Genomic DNA, 15,621 nt, shown 5'->3' with positions numbered 1-15,621 from the left:
TTAGAAACGTGTTGAACGATGGTCACTTTGTCAAAAACGCAACTTGAAAATGTCTTTACGCACCGTCAGTAAAAAGTGGCTCAGGAAGCTTCCGGAAGAACGTCTTCAATAGGCTGCTGATTACGTTCAAATCCTGACATCTCTGTGGAGACAGACGGAGGGATTTTTTTTTCTTGTTTTTTTTTGTTGTTTTTCTGCTGCCCGCTTAAAAAATACGCTAGCCTACGATCGTAAAATGATTCCAACAATAATGTTTATGCTATGCAGATTTCCATTGATTGTTGTGCGCCACACCTCCTCAGCAGTGTTGATATCAAAACCCTTATTGAGATGTTCTTGCAGGTTGGACACCATGGCGTTGTTTCCTGGCACCCGGTAGATTCCCGTGTACTCCAGACCCGTCGCTTCCACCGCACCGCAGCACATCTCCACAATCTGGGGAACAAACTGGAGAGAAAAGCGACATGGTCATAAATGCCGGACGCGCTCATCGCAACAGACAAGACACAATGTGGACACAACGCGACCCCACAGACTTGCAGTTCAGCAGTGGATGGACGACCAAAACCGGCAAAATTGAAAATAAATAAATGACTAAAAGTGAAAATAAAAACTGATTTAAAAATATAATAACAAAAAATAAATGGGAATAAAAACAACAATATCCACAAATAAATAAAAGTAAAAATAAATACAAAAATGAAAAATGAGATTGAAAAAATAAATATATCAATAGAATTAAATATCAATCAATAAGAGCCCGACCCAAAACACGCTTAGGACCACTCCTCATTTGAATAACAGAACGTTCTTATTTACTGATTGATATGATATTTATATAGTTGTTTTTATTTTTGCATTTACTCTATATTTGTTTCAGATTTAACATTAATTTAACACTCAGGTTCACATAGCCTAGCCAGATATGTTTTCCTATATTTTCTGCCATGAAGAACTGCTTCTGCTTGCAATGAAGAATGCACTCACATTGGCATAGCCTGAAGATGACTGAAAAAGCTGAAGAACATCTAACGCAGCAGAATGGGTGGAGCCAGTCTGCTGAGGTCGCCTGTTTTCGGTTGCGAAATGATTGCAAACTTGACCACACGTGTACTCAGCAATCTTCCACTCGCATGCACAACACAACGACAAAAAAGTACACTGGGTTCCAGCTATGAATTGCATTTGCATTTTCAGGATTGGAACAGCCATGCAACTCGGGGCGTGGAAAACCAAATAAATAGAGAGGGTGAGGAGAGGAATCTTCAGAGAGTGCAGGAGTGAATTGTATCTCCTCGCAAGCCCTGATCTGAGTGTCTTCTCTCCTTTTTGTGTCCTGTTTAATAGATGTCAAACAGGCAACACTGACAGTAAGTAAGTAAGTAAGTGGGCGGGCTTACTTTGTGGTTTAGCGCAGGCTGACAGTTCTCAAGGCGCACACCAAAAGCCTTTGGATTTTCTGTCTTCTTGGGCTTCTTCATGATGTTGATGCCCCACGGTGTTTTGTTCTCAACTGAGTCCAGAGCACACGCACAACATTTATATTGCAGAATTGGTACAGATATCAGCGTTTTGTTTTGTTTGATCAAAAATGCCCAATCATAGGAATAGCTGTGTTGTTGAATTCCATAAAAACCAAGTTTGTGCCCACCAGTTTTGGATGATCGATGCACGGAGGTGTTGTTATTCTTCGCCAAAAGGAAGGGAGGCATCATGCGGTGAGTTTTAAGGGAAGAATCGGCTTTGGTTCCTGGAAGACTGTGGCAAATTGATACAAAGAATTGTAAAAACATCTCAGTCATTGTTAAAACGACAACAACATGCTGTTCCAAATGCATCGGCAGATTCTGTTTACGAACATTTTCTTAGTCAATGTAATTCACTGTAAGCAAAATGTCTTTGTTATCATCAATTATATGAGCCTAATAGGGTTTTAATAAAATATTTTTGTCATTTCATATACTGTAATATCTGTGTGACCTTAACAACTCTCCCATCCATTCAAGTTGCTCATCCGTGCATAATTTATAGTCGCATCTCATTTGAGGTTACAAGAATCGAGTTTCTGTTTGGAAGTGCAGCTGACATGCAACGCAAGTCGTCCATCTTCCATTTCGTCAATACAGTTGAGGTCAGCGCATGACGACACCCGGAAATTTTCTCCTTTTACAACCGGAGACGCTTTTATCTGACCGAAACTTTTTAACTCTCTCACATCACATTGACATTTTTTTTTTTTTAAAGATTGCGACTGCGACAATTTGCTTGAAATATTTCGTGTTTTTATTTCCTTTATTAATTTTTTTCTCAACTGTTTTTATTACTTTGCCATGAAAAAAAGAATCACCATTTTTTTTTTCAACATAAGACAGTACATCTTTTAAATTTTAACTTTATGAAGTGTAGTACTTCTGTAGCAATGAACTAAATAATACAACTATATTTGTATTAGGTTTTAATTATTTTTTTGTTAACAAGAGTATGAAAAACTGGGGGGTACTGTACATTTTATTTGATTGGACATTTAGAACAGATAGAAAATTTGAGCAATTATTGGTGATTAATCATGAGTTCATGATTAAAGATAGATAGATAGTATAGAGTTGCAATGTGTTTTGCTACATTTTAGAGCACCTCTGTTTTCTGTAGTCATTCATCTTCTTGTTGATCAGAGCCTGTCTTGAGGAACCAATTTCCTAAAATAAATGGAAACAAAAAAAAAAAGGATGTTATAACCGAAGATCAGCTTTGAGTTTCTCCGAGATTGGAATTTGCCCCGATCGGACCTCATTGTCGATCTTGCTGTTCTCTCGAATGACTTGAATCCATGCCAACATGTCGTCCCTGTTTTCCGCTTGGAGAAGAAACTCGCTCAAGTCGTGCGTCGTCAGCCTCAGCGTGTGCTTGCGCTTGGTTTCGCTGTAAGCAATGTCGATCAGGCAGCCGCAAACGCTGATGGGCGGATGCTCATCCGGACCCGAACCAGGTCCGGCCCCGTGAAGAATCGCTTCCCTTTTGTCTTTGTGGAGGAAAAGCGTTTGGGAACGAAGCACGACAAAAAGCCGTTTCCAAGTCCGTATGCTGCTACCAACTTTCTACAGTTTGAAGGGAAAACCGAGAAAAAAAAAAAAAATTAACCAGCTTCATTGCTTTGGCTTTCAAATCTTGTTGACGATCAGTTTGTTTGTACCCTATGATGAAAACAGAATTTAGAATAATATATACTGTATTTATTTATGTGCACTGTGCAGTAGGATGATTTTTTTTTTAATACAAAACCAGAAAATGTTTAAATGTAAAAAAAAAAATAATAAAAAAATTAAGAAAACTAAAATTTTTCGAAACACTGTAATTATGCAAGTTCATTTTGGATGAAATCAAATTTATTAAATGAGTTATTTTAACATAAAAAAAAGGTGCAAATGTATCCATTTAAAAAAAATCGTATTAATCATCTTTTTTTCTTTTTAACGATGATGGTGATTTTGTAATTGAGGAGTGTGCTCATTGCAATTGTAATTCAATTTGACAGCCGTGCCACCCACCGAGCAATGGCCGCTAGCACACGTGACGGAACATGACTGCATGTGGAATCATGTGCAGCGGCAGGAAATGCATGACGCAACATCCCAACTGGAAACATTCTTTAGCATCCCAGTAAAAGAAACCTATTTCATTTCCCAACTAATTTGTGAGCAGCGTGTTTTACCTTCCCCTTGTCTGTGAGAATGCGCTTGTAGTGCAGCCATCCCTCCTTGCGGACGTCATTGAAAGTGACGGTCCCCAGTTCCGAGGCGGAGTGGCGCTTGGACCGCGCTTCCTCCCGGCCTTTCAAACTGTCGACAGACTAGCAAACAAAATACAGGACGGCGTATCGAACACAAGGCTTGCGCAGCAACATGTGTAAAGTTGCACGAAGATGAAAACATGACAAATACAGCAGCAAAAGAAAGAAAAAAGAAAAAAAGACTCACCCCATCAATGAAAAAACTGCGGACTCTTTTTGGTAGTTTCCTGCAGGACATAACTAAACATGTAAAATCTGGTGTTAAATTGTCCTCTTATGTTTTGGGTCAATTTGACCCATTTTATAGACAGAAATACAATCGAAAATATTCATTCAAAGGAATGTTTCAATACATTTCTTTTACTCGCTTAATAAGTGTTGGCAATATGAAATATTTTTTTCCAGTCATATTAGGGCCACGTATAAATATATATATATTTTTAGAGGGTGGGGTCCGCAGGACCCACCGGAATGCTGAAAGCATTCCCACATATGTTATTCGTATTCTTTATTGTGGGAATGCTGAAAGCATTCAACTTTGTGAAAAAAATCATGGGAATATATCGTCTGATTCCACATGAACTTACAGTACTCATGTTAAAGATGAAATTGTCCTCATTCATTTTCAATGGGACTGACATGGAACTTTTTCCACGCCCACTTCCATACATACATACAACTGATCATCATTACAAGTTGGGTCGTGGAGCTCGAGAGCCCCTCGCTATCCCGCCTGCTTTCCAAGTTTCTCTCCACTAACACACCTGATTCATGATCGGGATGGTTTTGTTTTGCATTGTTATGAAAGATGATTTCATATTGTGCGGTTCAAGAGTGTCGGCACTTATTTAGTTATTCTAAATGGCGGCAGAGCATCCGACGCACAAAACGCACAATCCCTGGCAAATAATATTTCAGCTTTGAATGTCTGACTTACGTGAAAACATGGCCGTCTTCTTTGAAGGTGTTCAGACCCTCATCACAAGACTTGGATCGCTCAGTGGAAATGGCCAACAGGTACGAAGAGCGGCGCACTTTGATACTGCCTGACAATACAACGCAAAAATAAAAGTAAGATTCATGAAACAAGAATACAACAGACACAATGACGACGCAACGTATTATAGCGAGACGCACATTAAAACAGACTTTTCATACCCACATCCCAAATCTTTTCATGTCAAACATATTCTCACGTTCACGGGATAGTATCAAGACACCAACATCAGGTCAGTAGGGCAGTTTTTGTTTATCGAATTCACCTGGAACCTTTGTCTCCATGGAGTCAAGATAATGACAAGTAACTGAACTTTGATACGAGTATTGATCATTTGAATAAAAAAAAAAAAAAAAAAGAAGTGCTCAGGACGGTTACTAGAGGGGGAAACAACAGTAACAACTGATTTTCATTTCCTGTCTAACAGCCAATCACAGCAAGTGATCTTTATACTTAAGCATTTTAATTAATCACTGCTTTTACTTTGGGTTTGTTCCCGCTTGCCCCATGAATGTGTTAGCAAGATTGTAGACGATATTTCGCTTCAAGCGCTTCATGACTCAACAATGACCTCGTGACGAGCAAGGTCATGATTTTGAGAGTCTGCTTAATTCTTGAAAATGGCCGTCACTCTAATCACAAATAACCCCAAAACGTGCTGCCAGGGGAATTTGAATTTGGACGAGACTATTTCTGAAGATTTCCCATTCAATGCATGTTTCTCTTTTCATTAGCAAGATGCGCATCCAAATGACATCACTTGACTCATGCAGTGCAAATGCGGCAGAAGATTTTCCCAAATGACAGATTATGTCAGAAATGCTGTAATGGGATACGAGTGTTGTTGTTACTCTGCATTACTTCCTTTGTAGTTATGCATAAACGCTATTGGGGATCGTCTGTACTGTTAATATATAACATACGGCTTGCAATGGATGTTTTTTATGTGACTGACAACTTTCTGAAGCAAACACGAGCCAATATCTAATGAATGAACGAACACCAACCAAAGAACGGAATGGAGGACAGCGAGTTGTACGCCTGCTGCGCCAGGCTGCCGTTTGCGCTGCGACTGGAGGCGGGACCAATCGAGACAGGGGAGGAGCTTCCACAAGAGGACTCAGGTGACTGGGGACTCGTTTGCGTTTGAGTTTGGGTTCTGTGATGCTGTTTGAGAGAAACTGGGGAGACGGGAACTCGATTGCATCCATTATGAGTTACGTCCTCTGATGCAGGTCGGGCGCTCGCCCGTTGCGCACGTGCCAACATTTCTTCACTGCTTCTGCTGTCCGGACTGCAGCTGAAGTGCGGGCTGACCGGCTCCCTTAAAGTCTGGGCATGTTGCAGGAGATGTTGCTTTTCCGAAGACATTGCTGGGCTGCCACTTTTGTAAGCCGCCGTTTCATCCGTCATTTGCCTTGTTTGGGGTTCAGCTACCTGCTGGCTTGCTTGCTGAGGCAGCGTGGAGGACAAACTTTTCAATTGGTGTTCATTCCCTTCTTTGGCTTTCTGACGCATTTGTTGGCTCAACATGGAAGAACTCTCCGAACGCAGTGGGACGATTGCGGAGGCTTTTTCGAGTGTTTCGACAGAGCGGCCATAGTTATACTCGTACGTTGCGTACGCTGCCAGCAAACTTTCGGAGCATGAGATGCTTCCTGGACTTGAAATAGGAGCCCATTGCCCCGTCAAGTGGGATCTATGAAAAGCTGCATCACTTTGATGATGATGCAAGACGGCCTCTCGCCTTTTGGGCTCCGAAGAGACGATGGCGGCATATGTCGGTCCAGGGTAAAATCCCGGCACCCCAAAACAATCCTGAGCTATCCTGCTATGGCGAGTGGACGGGTGCTTAGCAAGCTCAGCTTGGCTGCAGTACCAGTCTGACAAAACCTGGTTGCAGAGGGAATCAGTCAGAACGTGACCGGAGACTGGCAGGCCGGTTTTGCGCGGCGGCGTTGCAGACGCGATGGCGGCGTTGTGGTTGGCAAAGTGAAAGTCGAGCGCGCCGACGGCTGAGGAGGAGCGACCGCGGCGTCTCGTCGTCGTGGCGAACTTGTCACCGACGTCCTCGGCCGCTCTTGTCCAGTTATTTGTTGAAGTGACCACATGGTGTCCGTCCATTAGTGACGTCGTTGGGCCGGGTCTGCACTGACAGTTGTCCACGACGCTATTAAGTTTGCGGCCGAGCTGTGGAGCAATGGAGTTGGGATTGGTGGAAGAGCAATAACGTAGGGGAGGCTCAGGGAGGTTACGGCCCTTGACCGAAAACGTCTCGTCGTCCCGCAAGAAGGTCTCCTGGGAGGACGCCTAAGGACAGAGAATTCACAATGACACATACAAGCAGTGAGAGGGAAGGAGAGCAACAAAATACTCACACTTATCAATTGCAGAACATCTTCATCTTTTGGCATAACAGAAAGCTCCAAATTATTTTCACTACAAAGATGCAGAAACAAAATACAAAAATACCGTTCAGATATGATGCAGACAAAACGAATTTATGTCTCGTTTGCACAGTGTCTACTTACCCATTTTGAATGAGTCTAATCACCTGCGAGTAGGATTTTCCCAAAACGCTCTCCCCGTTCACTTTGACGAGTCTGTCGCCTGAGACACACGCAAACGTTGCTTCACGTTTGCCTTTGCCGAAATCATTTGTGAAGTAACGTTAAGAGGCAAGGAAGTTCGCGGTTTGTTTTGGAGCAGGTGGTGGTGATGTGCTAGCTAGCAGCTCGGCTAAAAACACAACCTAGTTATGATGTAGACACTTCTATTACAATGGAACCTTTTCTGCTGCTGGGAAGTGAAAATAGAGACCTTAAGGATGTTATTTTGAGAGAAAGCTCAAAATGTGCTTCTTTGGCCAAACAATCTATTCTTGCATTTAGCCAAAACTAATCGCCTGATTTTGTGAAAACACATCACAGATGCACAGAGGTGGGCACGACCGTCATTCGTCAATTCCCGTTAGTGACGTCGCCCACTTTTCGGCAAGTGCTTTAGAAAGCAAAGCCTTGTAAAAATGAGAAGGACGGTTTTGTACTGACCCCGGTCAACGGACGTAAACCCGCTTCAGTTGCTGCTCACGCTCCCAAAATGCACTCGTCGAAAGAAAGATGAGGATTGTCAAGGATGGGAATTGCCGAATGACGGAAGTCTCGTTTTGCCACAAGTGCATGTTGCTGTACACGTCAGTTTAGCCGTTTTCTCTGAGCAAGACCTTCTGAATTAATCAAATGAACCAGTCAATACATTCTATTATTTGAAATAAGGATAAAGCACCATTACTAACGACTATTATGTACAATCACAAAAGTCACAAATTGTTGTTTTTTTTTTTTAGCCCTCCCCCTTCTTTAAAACTAGTCAATTTGACCCACAACATAATGAAGATGATTAAAATATGGAGACTCATGCACGAGTTGGAGTTGAACATTTTGGAGTTTGGAATTACCGGTGCGCAACCCAGCTTGATGAGCAGGACTATTTTCTTGAACGCTCTTCACAAAAATGGTGTCCATTGCCTCCAGACGACGCTGCCGACCACCTGCGTCAAACACACACCAACATCCGTTTATTGTGCATCAATGTCAATGGAAAAAAAAAAAAGTTTCAGCTTGATGAACGTTTCGCTCAAAAATGACATAAATAATCACCTCGGTCCAGGCAAAAGATGTTCAATGGCATGAAATTCTAAATATATGGAGTAGTAGACCTCAAAGTTGTAGTGCTCCTACTTATTCTTTTCAAATCTGAATTCAGCATCTACCTTTTACTCAGTCAGTTGGAACTCACAGTGTGCTACAACAGTACATATAGTTCATTACATATATCAAATATGGGCATTTACGTGTTGTTAAACGTCACACACTGCAAATTTCTATGTTAAAAAAGAACATTGGTGAAGAAAACAAAAACAAAAAACAACACTCACATTTTTCAATTGCATTTCCATTCTCTTCATCCTTTGGAAAGAACAGAGTAGGTTAGAGGAGGATTCAAAAAAATACAGTGTAAAAAAACGTAAACTGTCATCAGATTACAGGGACATTGATTTAAGATTATTTTGAAGGATTCCAATTTCCACATGTGAGAGCAGGGCTCGACGGTCACCCGCAAATGCGACCAACTGTAACAGTTTGTGCTGGTGAAATATGAATCCAGTCGCACGGTGCGAACACATATTTTAATAATAATGAGTGGTGCGAGGGGCCGGCTCATCTTTGAACCGTGATCCGTATGCGTCAAGAGCCACGGTTTGGGTCGTACATCCGCTGCTTCAAAATAAAAGCCCTCAAAGTCATACATGTGGTCGGTTGTAGGGATGAGCCGGATATCCGAACGACACGATCGAGTATCCGGGACGGATCGTTTATTTATATTTCCCAGATACAAACATAACCTGGATATAGTTCCTTCTTATCCGTATTGGATGCTCCAGCGCTCCTCTGGCACTGCTGCAGGTGGCTACTTTTTTTTCCCTTTCTTTCACCCCCCTCCAAAAAAAACAACAAAAAAAGCCAAAAGACCGCTACATTAATATTGTACTGTATTGTGCTGGTTGAATTTAAATTCTAATTGAGAGAAAAACAAAGTGGTCAATCCGTGCCCAGAAGTGATTGTGGTTGATGTGAAGGTATTCGTGTATAAAAAGTGGAATGTGCAACCTCCTTACCTTGGAGTTGTGCAGGTACGACTCTGGTGGGTAAACGATGAAGTGTCGCAGAGTGAAACCGAAACCTCGCACGTTCTTATGGAGATAAACGGTGTGAAGGCCGCAGCACGACACGCCCTCCATGTCACCGGATGGCGCTTGGCGACTTTTCTCTCTGGATGACATCATGACATCTTTTCCTCCATTAGCCTAACAAGAAGAAATACATTGATCGTTAGCCATTTTGTGAATGCTGAGAATCAAACCCAAGACACTGGAACAAATAACAAATTATCTGTGGAGTTGAATGGTGATGACATCACCAGATGAGTAAGGGGAAAAAAAATATCCTTCCTAAATACTGTAGCTTTAGTATTTGGGTAGTACGGCTGAAGACTAACTAAGATGACTCAAGCTAATTGTGTGGTGGCCAACCCGCAGCTCCCGAGCCAGTTTCATGCTGCTCTTCAAGGGGCTTTGAGATGACAAGCATCAAAAGCGCTCGACCTGGCGGTGCCATTCATTCATTTGCCGTTAATTGTTCAAAACAAATGTTTGGTAGACGTGCACAAGTTGCCCAATCAGCTTGACGTATTGAACGGAATGGCACGCTTGATTGGACGGAAAGAAAATGTCATGCTTTCTTCTCTGGTAGTTTTGAGAGCTACTTTTATTTTGGATACAGCTACGCTCTGTCGGCAAAATACTTCAATTGGAGCTATTTGCGATCCAATAACGGTTCTCAGGAAATCAGAGTCGGCCACCTCCAAATTTTAAGCATGAAAAAAAAGCGCCATGATGGCCACAGGTCAGATGCTTAAGACCTGCAACATTTATCTGTTCAAAGCAATTCTAGACAGGTTTCAAATCCGCCATCTTACCCAAGACAAGCATCTGTGTTGCAACATCCTGATGGGTGACGAGATGGGGGTCGGCTGCGGTGAAATAATTCTCAACACCGCCAACCAGACACAGCGAGGCTCGGCGTCGCTACAGTCCACCCCCACCGAACACTGGAAACGCCAAATATGTCCTGAGGGAGCTGGTGCCACACCTGAGACCCGACGCATCGCACCTCCCCGCCGACTACAAAGTTGCACCTTTCATCGATCTGCTCTCGATTCATTGCCGCTCGCAAACACGATTCGCCATCGTCGCTTCCCGAAACAAACAAGTACCACGCTGAGTTGAGTTTGACGTCTTTTCTTGCTCTCTTCTAAGGACGAGTCCTCCTGAATTCTTGCAATTGTGTCACTGGACGATGATTCACTTGCTATATTTAGTCCAGCTCTCAAACAAGCTGCAAGCTCTTTGAAGCAGGTCCTCGGTTTCCGTACGTTGTTTTTCAATTGGTCCTCGTTGGAGTTCAGTCCAGCTCATTTTCAGCTCAGGGACGATTTGGTGGCCGTTTTTATCCATGCAGTGTGTCAATGATCGGCTGAATTAGCTCCTGTCATCACATCAACTGAGGCGAAGATTTTAGCTGAGCTACGGGAAAAAAAATCCAACAGAATTGCTTCAAGATCCAGAGCATCCCAGTCTCTCTGTCTCTCTGTCTGTCTGTCTGTCTCTCTCTCCCTCCTCCCCCCTGTCACATTCCTTCACATTGCTTGCATCCTTCCGTCATGCAGTCCAACCGACTCACAAAGAGAGCAAGAGCGAGCTTTATCTCCCTTTCTGTTCCGATTTGCTGACATGCCTGTGCTCTTTTTATGCCCCTTTGAGTGCGTAAATTTAGTTTGGGCAGTCTTGAGTCACATGACTGCCACTGCGATTTACATCACTATTCATCTTGTGTATTTCTCCACATCACAGACTACTAAACTTTCTTCATCTTATCTCGCTCTCACCATCTCGAGTATTTCATTCATTTTCATCACTATGTAGATTCATAATCACCAGTTAGGTCCAAGCACAACTAGCGTCATGTGATGTAAGGATAACGCCAGTATCGTGATAGCGCTATATTAAAATTGCCACAATGTCATCGTCGTGTTGTGATATTAAAAGCAACGCATCTGTGAAAAAGCTTGAATTCCAATTGTGCGGTTCCAGCCCACATTGAGCCACCATGAAATCCCTGGCCAAAATGAACAGGAACGCCCAGACGGGACCCATTATGGGTCACGTATATGATCAATAACGGAGGCACGTCACTTCGTGTCCTCTCACCTCTTCGTCTACACACGCGTCGCTCCAGTGCGCACCGCCTTCAACATGGGCTTCAGCAGCGGTCTTTCCATTTCAAACTTCTGATGACGGACAGCTAAAGATGAAGAGAGAGAAAAAAAAGAAAACTCTCACAAAATCGCACAAAATTGTGACAAGGAAAAGAGGACGAAGCAGAAAGATTTCGCACGAATGAGAAACGGGTTTTCAAAGAAAGTAAGTTACGACAGCGTATCGAGGAGATTTGGGAAAAAAATAAAAATAAAATAAAAAATATATATATACACACATATACATATTTGTGGGTGTGTGCGTGCGTCATGCCACTGCTCCTGTACACTGCTATGCCCGTGGAAAGCAGGTCAGATTAAGGATTAACATCTCAAAGTCGGCCTTTTGTCTCCATCAACGTGACAACAAAGAACATCTAAAACATGACATCGTCATTGAAAACAATTCTCACATTTGAGCCTGCTTCATTTGCTGTGCAATGATGCGATATTCCAAAGAGATTAAAAAAAAAGCAAACACCATTAAATGTCTTATTGCGCAACAGTATGAATGGATGTAAAAGCAACAAAAACAATTGTAGGCAGTCATGTCAACTACACGTGTGCCCTGCACTTGTTTCAACTATGTCAAAACAGTCACGATGATCCATGGACACATGTTTCCAGATGTTATTTCTACGGGAAAACAATACGCTGTGACGTCAAAAATCAAAGCAAGATTCTTGGTACCGTCATGAAAGACAATCGACACCACAGATTACGCTAGCACAACATGTCTCCGTGGGGGCCATTATCCTGCTCACGTGATCTTGATGACGCATCTGGCGCGTAAACGACAGCCGCCTTTGTTATTTGAAAGGGAGTCGCCAATTCTGTTCGGAGCGATCATTAGCACGTTCGGTTTCATGGCATTCCGTTTGGGGGCGGGGCCTCTCCTAGTGTGGGCTAAAGCGTAGCACGCTTAGCACAATAACAGCTATGCTATTCGATGCGTGTTTATGGCACACGACTGTCCAAACATGGCCGATACTGTACTTAATGCAAAAGTATTCACACACACCACTGATGTATCAAATAGAAACAAAATGACTTGCATTCAATGTTAAATGGCTGGACACACCCATCTGTCTTTTTTGCAGAGGCACAAGGAGATTTGGTTTTAATCTAATCATCTAATCCTTGCCAGGGAAGCGTGCAGCTACAACGCAAACTGTCCGCTTGAAGGTGAGCTACCTGGAAAAGGGAAACGACGCCATACCTTTCCACATAAACAGACACTCAAAAGGGTCAAAATAATCCAAACGGTGCATATAGAAAATCATCATACCCAGTGAAAAACTTGACCGTTTGTCAAATCAGGCTCCAAACATTCAATATAAATTATTATTATTTTGTAATTAATTTATTTATTTTGTGAAGAATCAACACAAGTGGGACACAATCCTGAATGGAATGAAATTCAAACGATATTTGGAAGTTTGTGTTTTGTTGTTTTTTAAGAAATAAGAAGACTGACATGTTAAGGCGTAATTATTCATACGCACCGAGTTCCGACCTGGTCTGTCATGTTTGTACTCTCAGACTGTCCTTGCAGCCTATGAGGGTCATCCACAGACTAGTCTTGCATGGATATGGCCATTTTTTTAATAGTGTATATATATATATATACGTGTGTGAAATTGGATGTTCTGTTGACCTTCGAGAGCCCTCGGGTAGAGCACTCTAAAGGAAACCTTTTTTTTTTATCAGGTCACACACCAATGCACGCACACGCAAACACACGAGGAGCTTTCATAATTCTATTTTAAGCGCAGAGTGAACTGGAGCGAAGAAAACAAATGCACATTTGCACAAGTCCATCCACATGCATGCCCAAGTTACCAATCACAGCACAGTACAGATGAGCTTGCTCTTCAAACGATTTGCACGCCAATCGGAAGTAAGCCCATTTGAACAACGGTACAAAAACGACACGGTCATGGATACCGGATCCGGCGTCGTCGTTTCAGTGCACATTTCTTTGACGACCCAAAATCGTGTGTCATGAATTATGCCATCCATCCGTCCATCTTTTTGCTCACACCCACACTAGTGAAATGCGCTCATGTATACAAGTGAAATACGCTCATAAACACCACTGAAATGCGTTCATACACACGAGTGAATTACATCCATATCAACGTTCCCTCGAATTATCCGTGCGTCTGTGCATTCACACAAACTTCTTGAGTCAGCATCCGCTGACTTGTATATGAATGGACTCATATTGCCACTTGCCATTTGGGTCGGTTGAAAATGAAGGAAAACACAACATTGATCCAACATTGTTCCAATATTAATAATAATTGAAATAACGTGTGAATTTTGTCGGGATTTCAGCGTTGAAACAATATTAATCGAGGGTGCAAGAGTGATGACAAATCAATGTGGGATGTCAACGATATAAGATCGACGGCCGAATGTCGATTCAACATCTTTTCGGCCTGCTATCTGGCTCCTTATGAGAATTTCAATTCTAATCTGCAAAATGTACTGAAGCAACGAAGCGCAAGGTTGGGGGTTGCGGTGGCCGCAAACGATGCATGATGTGCGGATCTCGGAAGTCGGTGGCATCGACCCCATTGCATTCCCTTTTTGACAAATGTTTACATTCATGTTGTGTTGCAGGTCGAAATGACCCACTTTCAAGTTAAAGAACAAATGTCAACTTTTCACGACCAAGAGACAATAAAAATCATTTTGACAGATTTGCAATGAAAACGGATACTTCTGAAACATTAAGTATCGTCCAAGTTGACCGACCCAACAAAGTTTTTTTTGTGAAGCAACTTCACGTCAACAGACTAAGAAATTGTTCAGTTTGATGTATGTGCAATAATAAGCTATTTAAAAATGTTATTTAGGGTTGGTTTTAGAATAATTCAACATTCCGGGTCAAACTGACCAATTTTAAGAGTGAAAAAGTCTCAAGATTAGTATGAAAAGTCTTATGAACAGACAATTAAAATGGCTGACTTGGACTTTTTTTCAATTTAATACAAAATATTTATCGGAATAATTTTGGAATATTGAACATCAAACTGACCCACTGTAAAGTTGAGAATTTTTTTTTTTGCTATGAAACTCCTCATCAATTTAAATAGTTCACTTTTGACAATTTTTTAATTAAAATTGTTACTAATATTTATTGGATGCTTTGAATCATGAAACATATCTCGGGTCAAATTTGCGCACTTTAAAGTTAAGACTACAAATAATAGAATTTCATCATAAAACTTGTTTTAAAAAAATGTTAATTTCAAATATTTGCAATGAAAACTGTTAATAATGTTTCTTGTGTTGCTGTGTGCTTTTATCATGAAACCTCCGGGTCAAATTGACCCGGGAACATTTTTGCTGTTTAAGAGGAGGGTCAAGCCACTACATGCAAAAAAAAAAAAAAAAGATCAATTTTACCAGCAACATAACAGAAGGCAGTTAAAAGTCTTCCAAATGATCATCAATGTTTGTGTTGTGGCTCACCTGGTTTCAGCGAGACTCTGGTTGACTTCCAGTCATCACAAGCTCGTTAAAGTGGAAGATGTGGTCGACCTGTGAGAGGATGGGGAGGTCTTCACACACACACACACACACACAAATGAGTCGTGCATATCAACTCACATCACTGCTTCCTTCTCTTCTTTTGACTACCATTTTTTTCCCTCTTATCAGACGTGCAATTTTGGTTTGTTCGTCTCATCAAAGTAAACAATTCGTTTCCATTTTTCCTGCAAAATGCACCAATGTGATTGCTACCTACCTTCCATGTTGGCATCTTCCTGTCATGGCGACGTTGCTGCTTGAAATGTTGGCCTGACGTCGCTTTTGCTTCGCCCGCTCTTTGTCCGTGCTGCCTCTCCTCATCTAAATCCCTCAAGCTTGGTTTTCTTTTTCTTTTTTTTCTCCTCTCCTCTCCCGTGCTGTCGACAGCATTAGTGAAGAGGACGGGATGAGGGGAAGG

The 15,621-nt window shown here is 41.9% G+C and overlaps 1 protein-coding gene across 10 annotated transcripts in view; it reads right to left on the bottom strand.

The window, feature by feature from the left end:
• The window catches only part of LOC144005141 (rho GTPase-activating protein 23-like), a 21,969-nt gene extending 6,348 nt beyond the window's left edge, over positions 1-15,621 (bottom strand). For 9 of the 10 annotated variants that reach the window (XR_013279510.1, XR_013279509.1, XM_077503110.1 and 6 more), the window contains exons 1-16: positions 10,323-11,091; positions 9,463-9,651; positions 8,722-8,752; positions 8,242-8,334; positions 7,316-7,394; positions 7,163-7,223; positions 5,792-7,094; positions 4,725-4,833; positions 3,975-4,014; positions 3,710-3,847; positions 2,787-3,095; positions 2,635-2,696; positions 1,652-1,758; positions 1,401-1,513; positions 295-447; positions 64-142 (exon numbers count right to left, since the gene is read on the bottom strand). Coding sequence is in view for 8 of the 10 variants with exons in the window: in XM_077503110.1 (XP_077359236.1) it covers positions 64-142; positions 295-447; positions 1,401-1,513; positions 1,652-1,758; positions 2,635-2,696; positions 2,787-3,095; positions 3,710-3,847; positions 3,975-4,014; positions 4,725-4,833; positions 5,792-7,094; positions 7,163-7,223; positions 7,316-7,394; positions 8,242-8,334; positions 8,722-8,752; positions 9,463-9,651; positions 10,323-10,511 (3,055 nt within the window). In the remaining 2 variants the exon portion in view is untranslated. Of the gene's footprint in view, positions 1-63; positions 143-294; positions 448-1,400; positions 1,514-1,651; positions 1,759-2,634; positions 2,697-2,786; positions 3,096-3,709; positions 3,848-3,974; positions 4,015-4,724; positions 4,834-5,791; positions 7,095-7,162; positions 7,224-7,315; positions 7,395-8,241; positions 8,335-8,721; positions 8,753-9,462; positions 9,652-10,322; positions 11,092-11,613; positions 11,708-15,143; positions 15,233-15,420 lie in introns of those variants that run through there. The other variant, XM_077503112.1, reaches the window with a different exon arrangement.

Source organism: Festucalex cinctus, chromosome 17, assembly GCF_051991245.1.
Source record: "Festucalex cinctus isolate MCC-2025b chromosome 17, RoL_Fcin_1.0, whole genome shotgun sequence".
Taxonomy (NCBI): Eukaryota; Metazoa; Chordata; class Actinopteri; order Syngnathiformes; family Syngnathidae; genus Festucalex; species Festucalex cinctus.
Note: the sequence above shows the minus strand (reverse complement) of the source record. Positions and strands in the feature narration are given on the sequence as shown.